Source organism: Nanorana parkeri, unplaced genomic scaffold, assembly GCF_000935625.1.
Source record: "Nanorana parkeri isolate BGI_ZX_2015 unplaced genomic scaffold, ASM93562v1 scaffold73, whole genome shotgun sequence".
NCBI lineage: Eukaryota > Metazoa > Chordata > Amphibia > Anura > Dicroglossidae > Nanorana > Nanorana parkeri.
Genome location: NW_017306341.1, coordinates 2,358,340 through 2,384,644, shown reverse-complemented (window position 1 = coordinate 2,384,644; position 26,305 = coordinate 2,358,340). Strand labels below are relative to the sequence as shown.

At 39.6% G+C, this 26,305-nt stretch overlaps 1 protein-coding gene across 1 annotated transcript in view; it reads right to left on the bottom strand.

Moving 5' to 3' along the window:
* The window catches only part of ANK3 (ankyrin 3), a 260,705-nt gene extending 234,857 nt beyond the window's left edge, over positions 1-25,848 (bottom strand). Inside the window, exon 1 of the mRNA XM_018576669.1 lies at positions 25,593-25,848. Within this exon, the coding sequence (XP_018432171.1) occupies positions 25,593-25,706 (114 nt within the window). The 5' untranslated portion in view covers positions 25,707-25,848. The remainder of the gene's footprint in view (positions 1-25,592) is intronic.
* Positions 25,849-26,305: the final 457 nt, after the last annotated feature.

Below are 26,305 nucleotides of genomic sequence, written 5' to 3'. Positions count from 1 at the left end.
AATATGAATACAATAATATACAGGACATTTTTATTATGAAACCTGCACAATCATTCTATAAATAAAGCCTTTACAGTGGTTCTCAAAAAAACAAAACACCATGAGCATAATACACAATGTATTAATAAAATAAATGACATCGCTTATTAATATTTGCCTGAGTAATCATTTCCCTGCAAATGTTTTTTTTTTTTTAATACAAATGCAGCGGAAATAAGTCAAACCACATGCAAACATTTATACTGCCTAAAGATGAATGGTCAAATACTGTGCTGTCCACAGTGCTGACTGCACTTTTTAACATGTATCAGTTTTTAAAACAAAGAAAAAGAAATCTTAATTTTTCTTAGAGCATTAAAGAACATCTAATATATAAATAGTTATTTCAATGCTAAGGTCTAGCAGTTTCCCTGTAATATGGCAGGAGTGCTGCCAATGTTTTTCACTTGCAAATGAGCTTACGCACTCTTTACACACAAAATGTCACTTAGTGAACACAACTTTGTGAAAGGGAGTTACACCTCAAAATTCTATGTATATTACTGGTAGATTTTCATGATGTGACTGACATTGTCATGTACCAGTACCACTACAGACACAGAGAAGGCAGAAAATCCTTGCTATAAAGCACTGTCTTGTTCCTCATTCTATTTGGTCAGGCTGACAAATCTGTTTCCAGCAGCCACAGATTAATTGCTTAATTAAATTCTTTCATTAGACATCTATCACCTATGCATTTCATTTGATTTTCCATATACCTAGGGCACATATCTTACACTGCCGATACTAAACTTGTGATTTTTCCACATATTAAGTCAAATATTTGTAAATTATTTTTACACGACAATAATATCACCACTAAAAAAGGTGAACATATATTTGTAAATCAAACAAGTAAAATTTGTACAGCTTGTTGGGGATCCTTTCTGTGATGGAGGTGGGTTTTGTTGTGTAGGTGTGATTTGTGGTATTGACTATAATTTTTTAATGTGAATATTAAAATTTTGGATGACAAAGACTACACTTTTTAAAAATATTGATGATAATAATAATAACAACAACAACGAGTATAATAATAATGAGCCCAAACATATGTGTGTAATTATACAATCATTCATTATTAATGATAACAATTAAGGATTACGCTCAGTTGTTGCCTTATTACCAATTATCTTCTCAAAAGGACATGAAGCAAAAACCATTAATAAAAACAGCTGATTTGCTAATAATCCACACCCAATATAACTTTGGTCAGGTCCAATGTTGCTCTTTATCTGTGGGTTGAAAAAAAAAATGTGGAAGCTAAATTCAGATTTGTGAGTATGGCTACATAAAATTCAAACAATAGTAATTAATCATCTCAGTGCCAGCTATGCCTCACAACCCCCTTAGCACTTAAGGGTTTTACATTAATTTAGTAATTTTGACAGCCTGCCCCATTCCCTTCCCCCACAGACATCAGGCACAATGAGGAGTGTGCCGACTGCTTTCTGCAGTTGCCATGATAACGAAACAATTTTCCTTCTGAACAGATTAAGTGATTTTTATGTTTAAGAGCCGACCAAAGTACAGGGATCATCTAAAGAAGGTATTCCCTCTCCTCTGCTGAGGCTGCAGCAATAATGATAATAAGAATAATGATATGGGCTGATTAAAGCATGTGATCTGAGCTAATCAAGTTATCAATTACTGCATTGTTAGGTGGTTACAGTAATCACTGCTTTGCCATTTATTTGACAGCTGAAATACAAAATGAACTGCAATTGGTAACCTATGTTTACACTGTAGGTTACAGAACACGCTTTGCTGTATATTTAGTAAGTACCCATCCTGGTTTTATAAAAAGAAAATTACACATACAGCATGGATATGAACAATGCTCAGTAAAATACAGTCTTCTCTACACCTAGAGAGTTGTACGTCAGTACTAATATTTGAAGACATGACTAGTGTCACATCTCTAAAAATAAAGCAAACAGTGATGTGTGGAAGAAGCAATCAGCAATCCTTATTCTGACAGCTCTAAGTGAAATCTGGTTGGTTGGTTTTTGTTACAGTCCTTGTGTTAGGCCTTTGTACTGCCCAATTTAATAATCAGGATAATGATGTGACAAATGTAACAATATAAATGTCACAAAACAGTGACAAATAGAAAAAAAATATTTTTTAAACACGGATTTAAGTAACGGATTCATTATATCCTGATGTGCTGTGGAAGGTGAGGGCTATAATCCAAGGAGCAGATTCTCTCTTCTGTTCTCCCAGCATGGTATAGTTGATACCTTCTCCCTCTGGACACACTGTGCTGTTATGTTACGGAGGAAAACCTGGCACAATATGCACACCTTATGTCCTGCTCTTATAGTATGTGTGCATTGGGCAAATACGCGTCCAAATTGTCTGCTCTTGATCAATGAAATTACCCTTGCAAAGCAAACTTTACTCTTAATTTTACATACAAGCTGCTGCTGCATATAGTCCACAATAGAGATACTGTCACATTGCCCATTTATGAAAGAAAAAGGCTGCTGATAGTTCCCCCACCCCACAAGGCAAACTCACTGATCTACACTCCCTTACACCTCCCCAGTTGCACCCTGTGTAAGCTCCAGAGTAGAAGGCTGTGTTTATACTATCATGTGCAAATGTTTGCATGTTGGTGCGCTTTGGTATCATTCATCCTTAATCCCAATTTACTATGCCACTAGACGTGCATTGCAGCGCATCTCAACACGTGGTAATGCAGCATTACAAAAACTAGTAGATACATCTTTTTGGTGCATTAGGCAAATCCAAATGAATGGTCTGCCTTAGTGCAACACATATTAAAGTATGAAGTCACACACATGCATTGTTGCTATGCAGAAGTGTGAACCTGGCCTCATAGCTTACCTGGTGGTGGACAGTGCTGAACCTCCCTGAAAACCCTACTCATTTACAGTAACATAGCAAGTGCCCTGATGGAGTGGGGAGGCAGCAATGGCAGTAGATTAAAGCTGGCCATTCACTGTTCTATTGTTTTCATTCAACCTGCAGGCTGAACGAAAAAAAAAATACAACAGATCCTTCCAACAACGGTATACATCCTTCCTTCTGGAGGGTGGCTACTTTTGTTCCCCATGGTCCCTGTGTGCGTTGTAAAGTAGTCACCGCTCAAAGCTCGCTCCTGTGAAAGTCTACAATCTCACGTTTAGGTTACTAGTTTGTATTTAAATTGTAGTCCATCATGGGAGTGAGTTTGGAGCGGTGGCTACTTTACAACACAAACAGGGACCATGGGGAATAAAAGTAGCCCCCCTCCAGAAGGAAGGACAATGTCAGCACCAATTCAGAGATGATTTGAGGATCTACAGCCGAGTGATTCACAAATAAGTTACATTTTTGTCAATAGTTAAAAGTGAATTAAATGCATTCTTAAGATTTAACTCCTGAGTTTAGTATCACTTTAATTTTAAAGTGGAACTAAAGTCCGAAAAATACCTCTGCTCCAGCGATGCAACAATTGCATGCTCCTTCACTGGCCACCTTAATTGGCCAATGCAGAATGATGTAACTCCACCACCCATGCACAGGAGTTCATTCATCCCAGAACCAAGATATACTAACAATGTGTGCTAAACTGCCCATGCACAGCTCACTGTACATTCTAAAGAAGATTGTGTACAGACAGGTACATTTGTTTTAAAGGAGAACTATGAGGTGAGTGCTTTTCACTCACCTCATAGTTCTAGCCGACCTGTGACATCCCCCGCTCCGATCCGCCACCGCTGACTGGCGGAACGGACGGGGGAGGGGGCGGGTACAGCTGGCTCTGCCTCTAGATAGGCAGAGCTAGCTGTCACACACGCAGCTGGGCGGATCCCGGCACAATTGTCAGGATCCGCTTCAGCTATGGCGTCTCAGTATATCGCAAACAGCAGCTTGCGCTATACTGCGCCGTCTCAGTATACCGCGAGCTGTAGCTGGCGGTATACTGAGCCTAGGGTGACGGGAGGATGCTAGTTTGTGTCCTCCCGTTACCCTAAGGAGAACTATGGGGAAAATAATTAACCCCATAGTTCTCCTTTAATGCCAAAGCATCATAGCATAACAGCCCGCCTGCTCCCAATTTGTAACTTTTTAAATTTAGTTCCGCTTTAAGTCTTAAATGATTTGAAACTTATAGTCACATGGCTAAAAGAAGATCATTATTCTTGTGTTATAGATTTCTGGATCAAGCCCATGGAGAGAATTTTTTTTTTCTTAATAAAAGTAGTCATAGCTACAGCAGCTACACATTAGAGTCATAGCTACAGCAGCTACACATTATTTGGGTTTCTGGTTTAGGTCAGCTGATGTGCATATTAGTACAAAATTTCAACAGGTTATAATGAAAAAACTCTATGATTAGAAACCTTTGAAATGTTTTTTAGAAGTTATTCTTTAAAGCAATATCCAACTTATTTAACAACCTTTTTTTTTTTTTTCATACATTAAGACTTGAGAGAGCTGTCTGCGTTTTACGATTTCATGAACACTTTGTTTTAATTATGTGTTTAACACACTGACACAGGACGTTTGCTACACTATTCGTCACTTTTGAGACTTTTTTTCTAAAGATTGTCACCTTTGACTTACACAAACAGTTGATAAGAAGGTTGAATTTAAAAACATTTTTCATAGTATTATTGTTCACTATTATATTTGGTTTTTGCACATATTATTTGTTTACTGTGTTGGGTGAAAGCGCCGCTTCACATATTTGAATGATATTAATGCAGGCTCATGCAGCCAATTTAAGTGAGCAGCTGTAAGGAGGAATGCCCTGTTTTTTAAGAGTAATTGAGCGCAGAAGTCTCTATAGAATATTTAACAACCTGCAGACTGGCCAATGTATTAAAATGGACGGTCCACTGGTGCATTGTTCCAGAGGGACCTAGAGGTGAACCCTTGTGTGTGCAGGGCCGCTGCTCCTGCTGTCTTTAGATATACAGGTGAAACTCGAATAATTAAAATATCGTGCAAAGTTCATTTATTTCACTAATGCAACTTAAAAGGTGAAACTAATATATGAGATAGACTCATTACATGCAAAGCAAGATAGTTCAAGCCGTGATTTGTCATAATTGTGATGATTATGGCTTACAGCTCATGAAAACCCCAAGAACCCCAAATCCACAACCTCAAAAAAGTAGATTATTACATGCAATCAATGAAACAAGGATTGTACATAGAACACTGTCGGACCTCTGAAAAGTACAAGCATGCATATGTACTCAGTACTTGGTTTGGGCCCCTTTTGCAGCACTTACTGCAATTACTTTTGCACGATATTCTAATTATTCGAGTTTCACCTGTATACACAAAAGAAAAACATTTTTTCTCATCCAAACTTGCACAGCACTGAAAACTGAAAAATGTCCTGATAATGAAGGGGGTGTAACATGTCGATACCGGAGTAGTTAAATAACCACCTAAAAGTGAAATATGTTTTGTTGTGTTGGTGCCACTCTGTTTCAGCCATCATTATGTTTTTTTTTTCTCAGAATATGCTTGTTGATGAATTAGCATTTTTCCTGGGAAAGTGGGGCATTTTTTCTACTTTTGCTGGCATGCGACTTTTAGCTGACAGCATCATCTGAATAGCTCATATTTGAGGCTTGTTTCATTACAGCATCTCCTGCCTTCCTAACCCAAGGCAGAATGTGCATGTGTACTTTCAAGCAGGATTTATTGTACGTGTTCAGTGGGTTTAGGTCTAATTGGACCCTTGCAAATGGAGGTTTAAGGAGCACACCAGAAGTTTACCTTCTGAAACAATTACAGTCAAAGATGTCAAAAATGTAAATGCAATGGTATTTTTGGCATACATATTTAAAACTCAGGCAGCTGCTCACATTTAAATTATATTCTAAATATTAGCAAACTGGCTGGATAAACAATCTTGTTATGCCAGGGAAATACAAGGTTATTTCATGGACCAATGTTGGCATATTCAGATATATTCACTTTAGTCAGAGGATTGTGTGGATTTCCAGAGACATCTACAATGGCCAAACCATTGTAAATTTATGTTGATTTAAAAGGGAGTGTGTCATTAAGGCAAATACCTGTCTCAAAGCCCACTGACTGAGGCAGCCATTGTTGTGTTGAGCATGTGGCACTTGAAATGGCCAATAGATTTCTAAAGAAAGTAGTTTGCTTTGCAAGAGGTTCCTTTTTAAAAGCAGTTCCAGAGTAAGAATGTATCATTTTGGTAAGAAGATGGGAGGATGCTAAAGAGCTATTGTCACTTTACCTGCTAGATCCGATAGGGTACATAGACTTCACCCCCTCCTCCATGTGACAGTGCTATGGCCTTGGAATTGGCCACTAGATTTCAGCATGGTTACCCCATATAGGGAATCCTGAGGTAGAGGTCTGAATAGAGGGGGAACTACTGAAGAGGTGCATATCATTAGGTTGGCGGGAGGGGGCTTTCCACAAGATCTGTCCCTGAATGAAAAAAGTGCCATCAATTTGTCAGCTATTAGTTAGCTCCTCTTTAGAAAAAGCTGTTTGCCTGACCATCATACTAACGCCATGGCTTTCACACTTTCCCCATTACTGTCAATGAAGCAAAGTTCTGACAACTACTAAGTGAAATGTCACTATTGGATTAAATTACCCTTTACATATATCTGATTTGGCTGCCAAGAAAAATATAATACCATTGCTTTCTGTACTATGTTCTTTAAATGAACCTAAACCGTGGCCTATTGTACAACTCCCCTGCCCACTGTCCTTTCACCCAAGCTGCCATCTCCAGGCTGCCGTTGGCTGGCAGTATCTGAATGCAGCTGTGATGGACGGTGGTTGCTGACAAAGGGCAGGACTGCTAATCGACTGGTCCTCACTTCAACAGCATATGTCCTGCCACTACAGATGTGTCCAGGAAGTGGCAGCCAAAGGCAGCCTTGAGCCACTGACAGGTAAGATATACTTTGTTTTAGCAGATTTAGTGGCATGACAGCACAGAAGGGTGTAAAATAGCTTAGGATCACTTTAACTAAAAGCTTTTATACATGCAATAGGCCGGATGCTTTTATTATTATTAGGATCCAACATAACCACTTACATGTAGCTGGCAGCAACTGCAGAAAATATTGCAATCATCCTTTATATATCTGTAGTATGGCACGTGGCCAGGAGTGAGCACTGCAGATGTATCCAGCATGATGCATGTTTATGTAACACACAAGTAATGCTCAGTTATACTGCAGAGGAACAGAAGAAAAGGAGTGGAGACAGCACTTCAACCATCATACTGATGTCCGCAGTGCTCCCTAACCCTTACATGACCATCAAGTTAGAGACCACATTCTGTATTTCAATGAGACAGGCACAAAGTGCAGCATCTTACAGATAGCACTTAATCTAAAATCCCTAACAGATTCATATAGGCTACATCCCCTGGGACCATATAGCCAGAACCAATCACCTTACTACTATACTAATTACGCTTGTACTGCAGATTACTGGAAAGGACAATTTCTTACCAGTGGCTGCAGAATATCACAGCTGCCCCACATTGCCAGCTCTGTTGTGACAATGTAAAAGACTGTATTCAGCAGCCATCTAGCATATATAGGCAAATTGCAGGCTGAGTAAGTTCTACATATGTCCCTACAGTGTACTATACCTTTTATAACAAGGGACAGCTATGGGCAAGTAAGCTAATTGTTAATTGCATAGTGTAAGGCACATGCATAGGTTAGCTGATCAGCCAATACATAAAGGAAGAGAGCGGTGGAATATGGGACAATCATAGGTATATTGTAGCCAGTCTAAGACCCGGTTCACATTGAGCGATTTATCGCGCGGTAATTCCCGCGATATCGCGGCAAATTACCGTGCGATATCGCGCTCCAATGCAATCCAATGGGGCAAAGGGTCCTGCTGTCGCGGGTCGTGTGTCGCTACAGCAGGACCCTTTTTGGAGCGGATTTAGCCGCGATTCAAGCTTGCTCAATGCAAGCTTGAACGCGACATCGCGCTGCAAATCTTGCGATGTCGCGCAATATGCAAAACGCGCGACAAACGCGCGATTTGCATATCGCGCAGTGGGAACGGGGCCTTAAGGAAAAAAGGAGTGGGCTGAGTTCAAGCTTTAAAATAAGTGAATAAAAATATTTAAAAAAAAAAACATAACCTGAGCCCAGAAGGTTGAATAATCTTATACAATTTGATTGCTCTTTACAAGGAAAAGATTCCTCCTGGGACCAGAATAGCAAAGCAATAAACTGCAAAAGCAATAAACTGCACTTTACAAATGAAGGCAGCTCTTATTATTTGGTTTTCTCCATACTGGAGATCAAGCCGGTTTTCCTTCCACAACAAGGGAAAATCGCATGTCTTCTGCAGTGAACACTTACTTGCTTTTTTACTATGTAGTTAAAATTATTTAAGCGTCAGGAGGTTTTTAAGCTATTTTAAATGCTGATTAAATCACTTACAATGGAAGCTGCTCCTTAATGTTTAAACGTTTTTGTTTCCTGCAGAATCAGCTGGTCCCCGGAGCACTGGCTCGGATATAATATTTTAGGGTGGCTCCTGGCTGTATCCCAAAGGGCTGCAATGTGTGAGGTAGGGGGGTGTTGCATGCTACCCTACACCCGAAGTACCAACTTTTACTTGCAGGTCCATTGGGACAAATTGGATAGAGATAGAGCTAAATGAAGGAAAGTACAAACTGCAGCATGTGCCTTCTATCCAGCAAACCTTTTACTTTAGTCTGAATGGGCTGAGTTCACATGTATCCCTATCCCCAATTGTCTGTTTATTTAGTGTGTTTTTATCATATATTGTAGTGCATTTGCAAGCTTTTGTTATGCATTGCGGTGCAATTTTGATGCTTTTGTAGCACCCATCACCTTTTGTGAGGTGGCACCTAGAAATTTGGTGATTGCCAGAGCTGTAGTCAGTCTGGCTGGATTATAGTTGGTAATTATCTGGTTAATTCCAGGTGTTCTGGCATTGATTGTACCTGGGTGGAGTGTGACTACTGTAGTGTGGGACAGCCAATGGGGGACACTGTGAGTGTGTAAGCAGTCAAGCAGCCAACCACAGGGGTTCTTCCAACCAGTGTTGCATGCTAGGTAAGTATTTATATACTCGAGGGATTTGCTATGTGCTCAGTTCTAGTTCGGGAGCAGCCATGGATTAGTCCAGATTGGGGTGCTGTCCAGCCCACCCCTTAGGGCAGATTTCGTCCCACCCAGAGCTCTAAGAAATCTCCTGGCTCCAGGATCCCACCTATGATCCAGAAAACACGGAAAGGACTGAAAAGGCAGTTCTTTCCTGGTACAAATAATTTCTTCCTGGAGCCACTCAGCCCCTCTAGCTGACAACCCTGGGTGACTTTGAGGCCCCCTAACGCCATGGTATTGCCACGCAATGCCACAACACACACATTATTATATTGTAGATATTATTTCCCTGTAGTGACAGTGGGAGGGGGTCATATGAGAGGTGAAGCTTGGAGCAGTGTGTGAGCAGATGGCAGGTATCCAGAGGAGGTGCTTGTTACCAAGGGCTGAAAACGCATTAAATTGCACTATACATGCGTACACAGCGAAGAGTAAGTGGCCACATGAACACGCTAATTGTTTGACACGTGTTCCTATGACACAAACATTGTTTTGTGTTCCATTATGTGCGTTAAAGTACGGAGGTGTGAATGGGGCCTAATGTATGCTTATGAACCAAGTCAGTGTTTACATATAGCAATGATATTGGGCACAAACATTTGCAGAAATAGAACTTGCACTTGATCTGGAGATCCTGGTATTTTAATGCAAAAACATAATCAGCCATTTGCAATTCACCTTAATAATCATAATCTTAGCTTGAATCTTCCAGTGCTTCAATTCAACCCACAAAAACACCCACTACACTCTGAACACAAGCCAATTCCCCAGTGTTCATACTCTATTCTGAGCTGTAACAAACATCACACAGGTTACTCTTGGCACACACAATGCAGCTCCATAGCTCTGCTGCTTCTATCATATTCATGAATTCTGCTTGAAGAAGACTCTTTCTTCATGCTATCAGTACTGGGAAGTAGAACTCCTGATTGATTTTTTTGCTTCAATATTCTGTTGTGAAATATTTAACATGCTCTGTTTCTGTGCAGCATTTGTAAAATGGAAGATCCCATACTCTGCATTTGTAGTTGTTAAAGTGTATATAAACCCCAACAATAAACTTCTCTTATTTACTCCCTTTTGGTCTGTTAAATATGCCAAAAAAATGCCTGCTGACTATGTCAGAAATCTTGTGAGCTGGTAAATTATTGCGCTCTCTGCCTCTGGTGACTGTTATCAGTTAGCATTGTTCCTCTCGGTGTGCTGCAAAACACCTCCCCCTCTGCCATAGCAAAGAGATGGGAGGAGGTTGTAGTCTTGCTTCCTTAGATACAGTATGGTTAGTGAGTGTTCTCACCCAGCTGTGTTACTGAATAGAAACCAGGTGAAAATACAGGATAAAAACCTGAAAAAGGGAAAACAAATGTACCCACCACATCTAAGAACTGGTAAGCTACACTATATTACATTTTTATTCTTGGATTTAAAGTAGTATTTACCGCTCAAACTTTTTTCAGTCATAAATCCAGATCAAGTGTGATCAAACATTGCCTAGCACAGTATTTCTTTATATTTTTGCCCTAGCACTTACAGTCATCTGTAAGTCCATATTGGTCCCCTGAACTTCCTGTCCAGTAGAAGATCATAAAGGACAGCACAGTCTTCAGCAGCCATCCATCTACTAGCTTGGAGAAGGGAGGGGCAGGGAAGTGGCTTTGCTCTGCTGTTCCTGTGTGTTTGTCGAGTCACAACACAAGGGTGACTGCATAGGATCCACCCTCAAACAGGATATCAAGGCCAGTGCCAAGGAGTCCAGCTGATTCTGCAGAAAGCTACATCTTTTAAATATCAAGAAGCAGCACCCATTGTAAGTGATTTATTCAACATTGGAAATAGCTTAAAAACCTTTTGACTTTAATATCAATTAAAATACAATTTATGTTAGCAAACATTAATGTTGGACATGCTCTGCAAGACTCACAAAAAATACCATTGTGAACTTGCTACCATCATGACTTCATTACTTGTTGTGGCAGGTAGGCAGAGAGCTTTGTACAGTCTTGTGTAAATCCATGGCTGCTGGGCTCCTTTTTGAGGGGTAAGCAAATAAGGATTTCAGCATTTTGGGCTGCTTATAAAGAGGTCCCGTGGAAGTTTTCTGATGAGGTTTCACTATACTTCATTCATGATGAAACAAATGATTTTGTTTGTTTCTTTTGGTAAATGTTCTCATCATACTGTGTACCGTTCAGGAAATGTGTAAATTCATCACACCACGCAGCTAACATTTATTCTGTTTGTTTTTATTTCATTTACACTGCACTTTACACTTTGGTGTTATAAATCTGCAAATATCTGCTTTCAAAATCGGGGGAAATAGAAAAAAAAAAGGAACATATACAGTATATTATATAACCTTCATAAGCAGGCCTATATGAAAACACTATTCACCTCCCTCACAAGCTCACCAACAATCTGATTAAGAGTTCATATGTGGACATCACACTCATTGGTTAATCTGCAGGCTGAATTCCTCCTCATTATGCAGAACCAATTAGAACAGATGTAGAGAAAGCAATGCTGACCTTGGTAAGCAAATCAATGGCAGGGCTCTGCTCTCAGCCCATTCTACTTAATGGCTATTTGTATAAAAAAAACAAAAGCCTTGTCAGCACTCTAAATAAGTGTTCTCTCACAAGCAGTTTATGACGTTACTCTATGCTGGTGTCTGTTTTGGTTGCAATATCATTTCCAATCAATTTAACAGCAAGCTTTACATTTTTTTTTAGAACATTAAAGAAGAACTCCAGGATTTTTTTTTATTAACCCTTGCAGCGGGGCTACCCCTGCACTGCAAGGGTTACGTGCTTTATTGTGTCTAGGTGCTAAAATAACAAAGATTTACTCACCCAAAGCTCCAAGCCAGCCAGCTGTCACAGCGCTCCCTCCAGCTTCTCTCCCCCTCCATGCAGTATTGAAATCTTCTTCAGCGTCCTCACGTCTATACACTTTATAGACATTGATGATTAATGGGACCTTACACAGTTGCAGAGGAGGAGGACAGATGTTGGAAGGACTGGTCTTAGAACAAGCTGGCTCGGAGCTTTGGGTAAGTATAGTACGCTGAGCAGAAATGTTGGAGTAAAGTCTTATTAGCATACTTGTTCTGGATCAGTGGCCCAAAGCATTAGAAAAAGAAGGTTAGCATGCCAACTATCATTGTATGTAGAAAAAGTCAGCATGACAGCCTTCACACTTCTCTCAGTACAGCTTTCAGAAATGTGTGCTCTAACGACCGAATGTGTGCTATAAATGCCGAATCTGTTAGCATCCATTAAACGGGTGTCAATAAATGCCAACAGAAGGTAACCCAAAAAAATGTATGTGTGTGAATGGCACCAGTTCACACTGCTGCGTTGCAGTGTGCTGAAACAAAAGTAGAGCATGCTCTACTTCCTTTCAGCGCAACATAATGCAACATGTCAAAAATGGATGTCAATGAAACGGAACACAAATAAAAAAAAAAATACATAGAAGTTTGTCCACTCAGGACATGCTAATTAAAATAAAGATTGTCAAAGAAGAAAACAATAAACACAATGGAACAAAAGTCAGCGGAGGTTGAAATTGCAGGTAAACGGACCTCCTTTGACTTATGTTTTCTGTCCGATTTTGGTTTGAACGTGCCCTAAATGTAATGGGTACAGTGTTGTATGTTGACTCATTCTGGTGCCAGTAAAATAACTAATGACAGTCTTTGGTATCTTCAACTGTATAACGTCAACATCAGTTACAGCTAAACTCTGTGTCCATATACACATAATACAAATGTCTAATAAACACATTTTGTAAAGAACATTGGAAGTCACAAAATACAAGAAGCTCTATTATGCAAACTGTGCCCTTGCTTGATCGCACTGTACACCTCATTTCCCTCTCTAGGAGATTGTGAGACTGTATCACAATTTTTGGCCATAAGGTAGGTAAATAGAGATAGAGGGGGGTGGTCCACAGTGTGATTCCTACAAAGTCAGTGGTAAGTTACCTGCCAGGTGCTATAAAAAGGTAAGAAAAGGAGAGGGGACAGATATAAACTTGACTACACTTCCCTCTGATTTGTAGTTATGCCCCTGGTATAAATGTTACCTTCCACCATGTTAGAGAAGCCCTGGAATATTCTGGATAAAGGTGGGGAATATTGTGTCTTAATAATAATAAAGCATAACTAATACACATTGCTTAATGTTCTAAAAGATCCTAATTTGCAAAGGCCACACCGAACTGGTGCCCTGGGAATGAGCATAACTATATAAATGGAGGACAAGGATCCAACATGCACCTGTAATAAGCGTATACTGTACACATACATGCTTCATATAATAAAATAAACATATAAAATGTTCATAACACAGGAGTGGCTAAGTTCATATGGAATTCAGGAGCCAGTCTGTCCAATCCAGGAGCCAGGATTTTTTTGGTAGGACCTGTCCTAACAAAATGTGTGAATGTCTTCTCTAGTAAAGATAACAAGCTATTTACTAGCCTGCGGCTCAAGGCCATAAGCTGGTTAGTAGCTGCTACTCTGTGCTACTCCACTGCTTATGTCCCACAACACATTTAGAGCCCAGTACAATAGAAGCAGCTGGATAGATGCAAGACATATTTTTTTTTCACTGAAGTCACATACCGGTCACACTTAAATTTCGGTAAATTATGCATTAATTATACAGCATTTATATTGCTCTTAAAATATATAATTTCTATGGCATTGGAACAACCATATTTGTATTTATAAAATATGCTGTATCCTTGTGGATCATTTCAAAGGAAAAACTTGTCTTCTTGTGGAATCAGCATCAGCGCCTTACTATATCTGTGCTTTGAAGATGACTTCAAAGAAATTGCACTGTATGAAGTCCAATTTAAAGTCAGCTTTGCCTGCGGTCTTGTTCTCACTAACCCCTTGTGTCTCAGTTCTTTATTTACCACATCTCTCTACCTCATAATCACCAATGTTCTCATGGCTATAGAAAACCCAGGTGTCCTTTCTCCCCTGTATTTGTAGACATCCTAAGGGAATATATTACAATATTATAAAATGTTTATTTCACATTTAAAGTCCATCCACAACGGCTTATTGCAATTTAAGGGGTTGAATGAAGGCTTGATCACCGCTGTTGTCACCCACTCTCTGATGGAATCTTTATAAGAATATTTAAAAAATAATATATGATCAAGTGACATTAGGATCATTTGGAACCTAGCCTAGGGTGACAAAATGCGAAAGGGGCTAAAGACTGTACAGTTATTTGTGATTAACTATTAACACATTAATAGTGAGGGTGCAAAGACAAACTACAACAGTAATTTTTTCAATATACAGAAATGTGCCTACACAGTAATGGACAAGGAGGAAGCACATTAAAGCTGGCCCATGGGGATATATACAATCTGCTCATGACACTGGTAGCTCTCTAAACTGAAAACATTTTGTGTGTATCTATAGATTCTAACAGCAAGTTATCTATACAGAAAGACAACTGCCTAATGGAGGGTCCAGGTCAACAAGGTTCAACCTCTTGTTTTTTAAAAACGGGATTTTATATCAACTCATTAACATACTCGGCACAGAGGGAAATGCCACTACATACCAGTCTCAATTCATCCAATTTCTTTGCATGATTCTGAGGATTTTTGGTAAACAACGGGGCTTCGCTGTTACCGTAGTTGTTTTTGTTTTTGAAAGGGGAAGAATCCCTTTCTGGATTTAATTCCGGACTGTGTGTTTGTCATAAAACCCCTAACTTTCTGGCTTGGTAGCCACACAGGAAGTGAGGGCAATTTCCTAAATGGGTACACAAACAGCAATAAAAACCTAATAGAAATTGTAACCATACACCCCTCTCCTCAAAACTAAAATAGGTTTTTACTAGAGTTCGACTGTATTAAAGTCATATAACAGCCAAAAGGTTTTTAAGTTATTTAAAATACTGATGAAATCACTTAAAATGGATGCTGCTTCTTAATGTAAAAGGTTTAGTTTCCTGCAGAATCAGCTGCCCCCCGGGGCACTGATCCTGATATTCTGTTTTCGGGTGGCTTCTTTCCCTTGCAGGGTCCTATGGAGTGTGTGTGCTGGTAATCTGTGTGTGTGTCTCCACAAACACACAGGCACAGCAAGACAAACCACTTCCCTCCCCCTGGCCCCCTCTCCAAGAGAGTAGATGAACAGTTGCTGCAGACTGCTCTGTCCCTTGTAATCTTTTACTGGATAGGAAGTTCAGGGAAGCTGAGCTGAGAGAGTTGGAGCCAGATGTTCAGAAACATGATGACTGTAAATGCTTGGGCAAACACTTAAATAAATACTTTGCGGGTAATATATATTTGTTTGATCTGGATTCATTATTCGAAAAAAGTTTGAGAGTTTAATACTACTTTAATATTCATACCAAACCTATAGAGAAATTAAATTATATAACATTGATATACAGTAACTTTGCTGTGTTGGGTAGTGTTCTATATTTATTCTTCATGAAGGGGAGCCATTCCTTATGCAGGATTACAATAGACTGTCAGATGGAGGTAGAAGTCTATTCTCAGGGCTCCTTCACACCACGTCCAGCAATCTGCATTTTTCTGCACATGATAAAACACAGGTCTCTGCAAGGCCACACAGGAAACAATTGTTTTCTATGTGTGCAGTTCACACCAACACACTGGTCTGATGTGCAGTGCGGAGCCGTGTGGAATTACGCAGCATGTTTCCTTTTTTTTCACACAGGTCCACGCATGAACTCATGTAAAATGTGCAGAAACGCTAAGCACATGTGAACGTTTAAAGAAAAAAAAAGTAAACAAATCCTGTCCAGTATTTGAATCCTCCCCTTGCGCTGTAGATCATCCATTTGTGACAAGAAGTGAAGTGGTTTCGCAAAAAGAGAGAGGGGGGAATTTATCAATACTGGAGCAGACAGAACCTGAAGCAGTTGCCCATAGTAACCAATCAGCTTCTATCTTCCGTTTGTTTAGTTAGGATTTGAAAATGAAAGAGAGATTCTGATTGGTTGTCATACAAATCTGCTCCACTTTTGATAAATTCCCCCCAGAGTGTATGGTGTGAATATGCACATAAAAAATACGTATTTTCTGAAAACTCCAAAATTGAAGTTTTCTCCTGCTATATAATGTTAGAAAAAGAGAGTTGGGGAGTTAAAGTCTATCTCCGGAAAAACAAAAACTCCCCTTGCATTGGGGATAACCCAACACTGCCAGGGTTATCTGCTCGTTGACGTCTAGGGGACTGTGTCAAGCAATTTTGCTTACCTGATCCCCAATACTGGTGCCCACAGCCTGTTCCCCCTCTGCTCCGTGGGTCAGAAGGCAGGGCTATGTGTGTGGACAAGTGTGGTCGGCAAGGACAGTCCAGAGTGAAGGGGAGAGAAGTGAGCTCCCACCACCAGGGAGCTGGGAATCAGGTAAGTAAAACAGCTTTACACAGTTCCCTAAATATAAACAGAAAGTTAACCCTTGCATTGTGGGGTGTAGCCTCAATGCAAGGGGAGTTTCTTGTTTTCCTTGGAGATGGGATTTAATGTTTACAATAATGAACCCTCTCTGTACTGTGCTGGCAGAGCTCATCAGTTGTAAACTAGATGTAAACACTGCCTGTCCAAACAAAGGGTTAAAGAAGGGTTAAAGAGATCAGGGCTTGTGTTCTGCATTGTATCCAATTTGTGTATTTGACTTTGAAATTGTTCAGAGTAACTTGCAGTCTGCCCAAAGAAACTAGAAAGGTAGGAAATCATTTAAAAAAATATATATATTTTTAGGTATGCTGTGTGAATAGAAACGCAAACATAGCGGGGGTTTGTCAAAAGTGGAAATACACTTTAAGCCATAACTTTTAAGGGCACAGACATCACTGATATATTACTCAAGACTAGACACTGGTTAAAGTAAATATTTCATTTCAAAGACAAGGAGAATGCCAATGCTTTCTTCCTTGTAAAAATGTTGGTTGCTGGCTGTTAAGCTGACTCTCTAGTATCAATCCATTTGAGTCACTGACCCAAAACAAGAATGCAAATCAAAAAAAGTAAGACGTTCTGATCTCTCTACTTGAATGTTAATGATTGAAAGTATTAAAAGATCAGCATGAAAGCTAGGCAGCTAGTAGATGCAGAATGAGAATTTAGCAATGGCAGCTTACATGTTTCTCTCAGGAAGCGTTTCCCCTTATCTTTTCTGCACTCTTATCTCCCATATGGAACATTCGTGTGAGAAATAATGTTGCTTTCTTGCCATCTAAGCATTTCAAACTTTCCACATAGTGCAGCCCTTTCTTGTCCTTCTGCCTTCCACATCACATGACCAATTTCCACCAATATTCATTTTCTAAAACCAAAACAGAAAAAACATTTCCCTGATACTTTTTGTTACTTTATTGAATCAACAAACCATTTAACTTTTAGCCATAGTGCATATTACATGTGCATATCTCAACAGTATCTTAATGAATCTTTGCTGGAAATGGACTTCAAACAGGATTAGCTGCCAGTTTTCTGTCTTTCTAAAAAGAATTAGACTCTGCCTGGTATGTTGTGAATATTTTACAGTTATCCCTCTGGGGTTAACTGTTTAAAATGCAAGGGGTATTTTCTGAGCAAGTGCCTTAAATTCCAACTCTTTTTAAGACAAAGTGTTTCTCCAGCATTACAAAAAGCAGGTGAGGCTGCAAACATCACCTTCAAGTTGGAGCTGTTCCCTGCAGTACTTCTATTATAATGTCCCCTGTCTTTTAGGGTAAATAACACCCAAGGACCTTCAACCCAGAAAGGGGGCATCACCACAGCATCCTGCATCCACTATATATTCATAAACAGAGAGGTGCTGAGGTTATCAGGTCGGCACTGCTCCTTACATATCCGAGGAACAGTGAAGAATATTGGGAGTGGACGAAGATCCAGGGCATAATGTGTGCAGCAATAAAACATTAGAAAAGCATGACATTCAACCTGGGGGGACCTCTGGGGGGGAGGGGTCTCTTGTGGAGAAACACAGAGCCTGCAGTTGGGCCTTAAGTGACAATTTGTAGCAGTGCTACCTGCACGAGGAAAGGCCGCCCCGTTCCATGGAGGTGGTTCAAAAGAAGTATTTATAAAGTGATAATAGTGGATAAGGCCATTTTACATTTTGTATACATTCTGGTTTGGTGGAGTGATTATCTTACTCATCAGTTCCCTTCCTGTTGCCTAGCTGGCACCAAGTGGCACCAAGAGTGAACTACTTTTCTTTGGATTAATGACCAACCTAATGCAGTGTAGTACCAGCCATGTGTAAAGAAGACTCAAGGAAGCCTTCTCTGGTCTGACCATTACAGAAAGTTAAGAGAGCACCATAACTCTGAAAGCTGCTCTATTATCACCACCATTGCCAGCCTTCCTTCACACCAGGAGACTAACATAGCAATAAGTCTAAGTGAAAACCACAGTTCACCAATGTAAAAGGGTACATTTCCACTAACCACCAATGTAAAAGAGAATGTTTATTAGAGAAGACCTTTCCACTGACCATGAATGTGAAATAGATAATTAATAAAGCAACACAGACCAGCAATGATCAAAAACAGTATAACATGGGGTCGAAATAAAGATCTCAATGTACCAGTGGAAAAGCTGCCACTTATTAGGGGCGCAAAGTGCCAGGTACAACACAGAGGTCAATTCGTTATAAAGCCCTCTAAATTGGAGTTTTCCCCTATGAGTGGTTACATAGTTTCTGTAATTGTTAGAGGGAAAGTACAAGTACTATATAAATGAGTGAAATAAAAGATGTTGTGTTCCTAGACAAATGCCCCAACCAGGACCACACCTAGCTGTGTTCAATAAATAAACCTTTACTACTGAAGCGTCAATATATACAAATAACTGACTGTGCTGCTCTATCATGTATACTGAGGTTAACTACAGTGCTCGGATAATACTTCAATCTGATATAACAGGATTGTGGTAGACAGTTTCCAAGTAATGCTACACTGGGACCCATACATGGTTCTATGCCGTATGTTGTAAACTAGAGCCTGCTGTGTGCAGGAGTTGCAACAAAGGCTTCTGTTGGCCACATCTGTGTTTCTGATGGCCTCTATACTATAAAAATTACATATAAACATTTATCTGTCTACTGCGCCTACATATAAATTGCCTGTCCAATAGACTGTCAGATAGAGGTTAATTTCATTTGACCTGAGATATCTGTGCAGGAGATGCTGGGCATCAGCTGCACCACATTTTAATTGAATGCACTGGTAGAAGATCAATTCAGCACTCATTGTTACAGATTGCAGCCTCCTTTTATCTCCTTATTGGCATGTGTCATTAGAATATGAAAAGACAAACCCTAGCAAAGCCCATCAGGCGATAATGAGGTAAAGTAAAACATGACTGGTCTATATAATGGCGAAGGACTGTTTGCAGAGATCTTTTTAGTGGCTTGACACATGGACTAACATGATTTTCAAAATGATGCTGTGAAAGAACATGAATCATTGAAATTCCAAAAAAGTATGTAAAATATCCTAATCGTATATAAAAATGACATTTGACAATAATGTAACCTGCAGCTGTTTTAGATCAATAAGGAGGCTTAAAGCTAATCTATGACCATACAAGTTTGAAAAATACAAGTATAGTGTCGTTGACCCGCATATGCTATTTTTGATGTATTGGTGTGTGACCCAAGACCCAGAAAAGGGAGATGTGCTGATAAGGAGACAGTGACCACATCCCGTGGTTGATGGCTCTGGTCTCCTCCTCCTGCCTCCCCCACCCAACTGTTGGCCTACCGCTAAAATGGGTAATCCCACTTACTAACAGCAAGGAGCTGAAGTTGGTGGGCCAGAGCTAGTAACCACAGACGATATTGTTAGACATTAGATCCCACTAGTCTGAGTTCCTGGGGGACTGTGCAACAAATCAGAATACACATCCAGACACCTAGAAATGTGAACTACACTATGAAAGTGTCTGCTACATATGCCTACCATAGTCACAGATTCACTTTGAGAATCATAGGATATGTTGTGTATATTAAGATAATTGGTCAGTGTCAGTTGTGTGTTGGAAATCACAGTCTCCTATAGCAATCACTGTAATTATACTGAAGTTCGGTAACTATTATATATCTATGAGTGTTATTTTTTTTAACATAAACCAAATAATTTTATGTGACCTTTCACCTAAAAAACCCTGCGTAATTAAACACACTTCCTGTGAGCACAGGGTTTCAAAGCTCCACCCACCACCCTGGACTGAGAGGAAAAGGCTGTCTGACACATGTAAAAAGGACTATGTGTCCTTACTAGAGATGTGCATGCGGATTCGGATGAATTTGCTGAATCACAAAATTCCCTTGATTCGACCGTTCGTCTGAATACAAAATAACTCATTATTTTATGCCCGAATATATGAAAAACGATACGACATACGTCTAGGTCCTGCCTCCAAGATGGCACCGCTCGTTCTGGTTTTTTTAATGTGCGCTTTTGGATTGGGAGGTTTGTTGCCTCTGAATCCGAAACAGCATAATCATGTTTCATCAAACGAAACGAATGAAAAGGTTTTACCCTTTTTACTTGTTTAGTCCAAAACAAATTATTATGCCGTGCACATGTCTAGATATTTCTAATGCAGGAGTACAAACACAGAAAACCTCATTAAATATCTACTTTAAAGTTAGCCTGTGGTCAGGTTATAGACATTCAGGTAATAGCATATTATTAGCAAACAGTAAAGTAACTATAAAAAACACCCTTACTGACCATTTTAGCTGCAGGCACTGTGGAACAATTCATCCCCAAAATTCACAGCAGAAGCATTAGCTGAAGTCATTCAAGGCAACTCTCTCAGCAGCTTGGCTCACTCTACTCCCATTCCCGGAGCACCTACTCTGCATATGGATTAGATGGCTGGAAGGTTGCCAAGTCACTGCTGGGTTGGGGAAGCAAAGTGAGCTATCCTACTGAGAGAAGAACTTGAACAACTTTAACTTTAGTGATTTTGTTGTAATCTTTGAGAATGAATTGCTCTACAGAGCCTGTAGTTACAAGGCTCAGTGGTGGCTTGTTGCCTTTTTATTAATGTGTAAATGCCAATTTCTGGAGTACACGTTCACTTTAGCTGTCATCAGCTGAATTTTTTGTTGATGAAAAAGATCACCAATCTGTATCATGTGTGCTAGATCAATAAGAGATGTTTAATTATCTATAGTTCATTTACAAACAGATATTTTGCCCTGTGTGATTCATATACAATGTACTATTGGTATCAGAACAAGAACATCTACTATCCTAAGTTTGGATGCTGTGCAAAATATAACATACAGAATAATCATACCTACTTACTCTGAGGACTAATTCTGTTTATTAACTCTCAGACTAGGACAGTGTCAGTAAACCAGGAAATAACTGAATGATCTTTACTGACCAGTAGAGGTGTGTGTGCCACAAGAATGGTTGGCTAAAAATACAAATGCTTTCGCAAGTAACAGAGTAAACATGTTTGCATCACAGCAGTGTATTTAGATATTTTCCACTTTGATGTTCATGTCAAATAATAAGATTGCTCAGCTTTTTTTTTCTCATACAGTATATCGACTGATTACACAGAACAAATTGTACAAGTGTATAAAAAAAATCCCTTTTTACACAAGAGTCAAAGGAAGGTCAACAGAGATGTAAGTGGCTGCATATTTTAGGGCAAAATAGAACACAATTCTGGCCAAAACAGAGCCCAAATAATTAGGTGAACGCACAACAAAGACACAAAAGGTAAGAAGTAACTAGCAGCCTACTGTGAAGGGATCAGTGGATTTCTGTGTTCCTCATGGTAATCCCCCAATGTATAGAAATACTCCTGGCTAAAGTGCTTAGTCATGACTAATACTACAGAACAGAGTTTTACTGCTTGAGTGAAGGAATAAACTTCTGATATCCAAAAGATGTACCATTTGAGAAAAACCCCAGATTGTTACAACACGTAACTATAAGAAGCAGAAGTAACTGCTGAACCCATCAGCACACAACTCTGGTAGAGAACCAATGTTAAGCTGGCCATACACTCTGCGATTTTCTTTCGGGAATTTTCGTTACTGCCAAGAACCCTCATTCGATTCTAGCTCAAATACCCCATCATGCGCAAACCAATGGCGTTTCGATAATCGTACGTCAGCAATACTAACTCACCGAATTGCATCAATCGACAGAACGGATTTTCATTTGCGCATGTGCAGTGTTCATGTTGCGATTTTATTCGTACAAAAACGGCACTAATCCTTCGATGTTTGTACGATTCGAAAAAAGTTTTACAGCCGCACCCTTCAAGAAAATTCGGCCAGGAGTACAGTAAAAAAAATCTTTGGGTTCCCTTTAACTGATCGATTATCATACGAAAGACCATTCGTGGATGATTTCCGAACGATAATCGATAGGTGCTTGGGCACCTTCACAGAATGTGCAGTTCCTGGAAGACCCTGAAATAGTTAGCTAACATGGATACATAAATGCCAACATCTGATAATTCTGAGTGGAATCAGTAAAACACGCATCTCTTTCTTCCAATACACTGAAAATATGCTTTCCACTTTGGATGGCCAACATCAGATTAACAAGGACTGGCTGAAAGCAACTCCAAAGATGTATTATTAAATACCCTGGCAGAGCTATACACAGACTCTGGCAGCATTTCAAAAGTCATCAGGAAAGAAAAATGAAAATGCACATCTACAGGCCAGAACATAATAAGAATATTATATATTATGGGCAGTGATGTGTTTAAAGGGCAAACAAGACACCTGTGGAAAATGTGCAAAAGATTAAAACATTTCTGCTACTGTACATGGACATAGAACTAGAACCTCTAATTGTTAAGACGGCATGGGGGGAATAAATCAAGAACATAGCCTGTACCATTCTTTTGTTCAAGTTGCCCAGCAAATTTGAATGGGATTTCCTATTGTATGGGAAGTACACAGAATACTGTCAGATTCTGATCAGTTACTCCTTGGTCACTGCTCAATGCACATCATATTGTGTGAAAGATACAGAGAGTCCTTACACTATGCAGAAAGACATGCACTTTTCTTTAATGTAAAAGCTTAATGCCAATGTAAAATATGTTAGGGTACAATTCAAAAATACTATGTTCATCACATCAATTGCATTTTTTGACTACAACAGGCCTGGTACTGTAAGAGTGATGTAAATGAAATGCGATATTGAAAAGGCATGGTCATGCAATCTACAGTATGTCAATGGGTAGGTTGGTTGACAGTAGAAGACTAATTACCCTTAGTGCATGGAACACGAAAAGCAGATACTTTACTAAATTTACTGTCTGGACCAGAAAGTGCTGACCTGTATACTCTAAAAAACCACACCCTTTACTTTATCATAAGTGTGAGATAAATGGGCTACTACATTAAATATTTGCACTCCCAGGCTTAAAAACCTCCTTTGCCATAACACTTTATTGTTAATGTATCAATCTCAGTTGAAGCACTTTAGCATGCAATACCTTAGCAATGCATCGTTAAATGAAGTTTTCACCTCTAACCAGGGAAAGGCTTATATAACAAGGCAAAGAACAATGCGCAAAGCAGAGGAACCTATACCAACTAACTGCTCCACACCGATGGATGCTGAAAACCAATTGGATGCTGTGTGTTATTGTATATCAGAGCTTTTCTGCACAACATTACTCAGGTAGTTGTACAAAATATAGATGACACTTCAATAATAACCGTTAGCTCAAATGTTTTTATTTAGAAAATCTATGTTGTTCATTACGCACATATGTAGACAGTGTAGGCTCTGATTGTACATTGTTTGTAGGCCTGACATAGACACACATGATTTAAGCTCTTTTCAAAGGACAAAGGCAATACACAGGACAATGTATACCCTTTCATGTCTCACTCCCCCTCAAGATTGAGGAGGTGGTCTTATGGTAATAGAAAACATTCCTAGAGAATAGAAACAGCCAGTTTTGATCTCCATTCTGTCTCCAAAAGCCTGTGCTACCGTCATTTTTCAATAGGTTGCACAAATACGTAAAATGTGCGTATAAAAGAATATTCCTAAAACAACCAAGCCAACATTTACCGCAGAGATACCTCTAGCATGGATGAGGAGCTTGTAATAACATTACCATACAAATGTACACACAACTGCCTGCGACATAATGTTGCTAAACACAAATTCCTTGATCTACATGACTGATGAAAAAATAAAATAAAGAATCAAACACTACTCTATCATGTGATGTGGCTGAGACTTAAATACAAATTACTAGGAGCTGTCCAAAATTTGATTGCTGAAGCTCATTGTTACTCTACATCCGCGACCAACACGTGTACAGTATGTGTTTCGTAAGCATTCCGGGGTTATCAAGACACAATATGTGATCATAGATGAATATACACAACAGAATCAAGCAATATATGCACAGTGTAAGTTATTTGTATCATAGAGCTGCTGTGTTATCTCCGCTGTGAATTTTTGATGTGGGCAACATCCGGATCACACATGGAATGCTGAGAATACACAATGATCTACCACAATCACCCACCAGTGATACCTTATCATGTCAATTACAGCAATCCAGCTGTTTGGCCTTTAACACACCGTTATAAAAAAGCATGGCAGTTAACTTCAAAAGCATATGCACTGTATGTAATATCCACTGTCAACACCTACAACCGCTTCTTCATTATGTCATTGATAACAATAGGTAATTGTTTCCTATGAGGGACTAACAGTGTAAACAAAAGACAGATGAGCAGTTTGGTGGTTTATGTGATCTACCAAGGAGGATTCTCCTTTACTGCAGCAAATCTACATGTCACTGAACGAGCTCATGCATCAATGCTCACAGAAAATTAGGATTATCTGTCCTTTAGGGAATATCACAAAGATCATAAAAAACAGAAGGACAAAAAAAAACCTATAGCAGGAAGCTTTGCTTAGTCTTCGGCCCTTGGTCAATATTTATTAATTGCGACTGATGAGAGTGAAACTGCGTCTGGGCCTTATCTACAAAGCTGGAGGACAGAAGCTCAGTGCACACTGGATATACTTAATTCTCTATAGGAACATGCATTTTAATTGCCCTTTGTCCCAGGCTGTGACTGTAAAATAAGCAAAGCAAAAGCCAGGAAGAAAAATGTGGGATGAAATAAGCACTGGATTCAATTAATAATTTAACATTTGTGCCAGAAAAATTTGCTATCACAAATATTCATGATAATAGGGAATCTATACTGTATATCCCATGAAGAAGACTGACGTGCATAGAGGACAAACAACCCCTGCACCATTACTGCAGCAGTCAGTACCAGTGAAATGTGGTCCAGGATTTTAGAGCAGCCTAAGCCTGGCTGTGCACCTGTGAAATATACATACAGCTATCCACTTGTCATAGGCAGAAAATATACCTTTTTCTTTCGATCCCTGGAGCGCTTCCTGTGCCTTCGTTTCTCTTTAGCTTCCTCCTCTGCATTAATTTCCAGATCCCGTCCCTTCTTTAACTGGGATGCTGCATGAGCCATTGTGAGAAAGAATATCCCATGAAAAGCGCCCTTGAAGAAGGTAGTATACCCTGGTGCACCTTCTATCCAGATTCACAGTGAGGACTCCAACAAATGGAGAGATACAGCAGGGAAGCCAGTACGCAGGCTCAGGATGAAGAGATGAACCATGTACAGATCCAGTGCTTACATCTCTGCCTTTACCTTCCAGTACCTGAAGCCTTCCCAGTCATTGTTATGTATCAGTACAATGAGAGAGAGAGGAAAAAAAAAGGACAGCTGAAGCAATGTGTGCTGCTTGACGGCACTATCCCCTTGCCACCAGCTGGAAGTGTCTAAGTGATCCCAGTAAAGGGGGATTGCTCCTAATGATGCTTCTATGCAGAAAAACAGTCATGTGGAGCTGCACATGCAAACACACAGCTTTACAGTCTGCCTGCCAGCCCAGGAACTGGGGGCAGATGAAACAAGCACTGTGTCATCAGCATAAGACCAGATTGTGTCCTTTGCAGAAGTCTCTGAACCCAAGATACAGTGCAGGCTCCCACTTTGAAAATAGCTGCTGTTGATGCTGATGAGGAAGGCAAAATAAATTAATAAAACAAGAGGGGAAAAAAAAA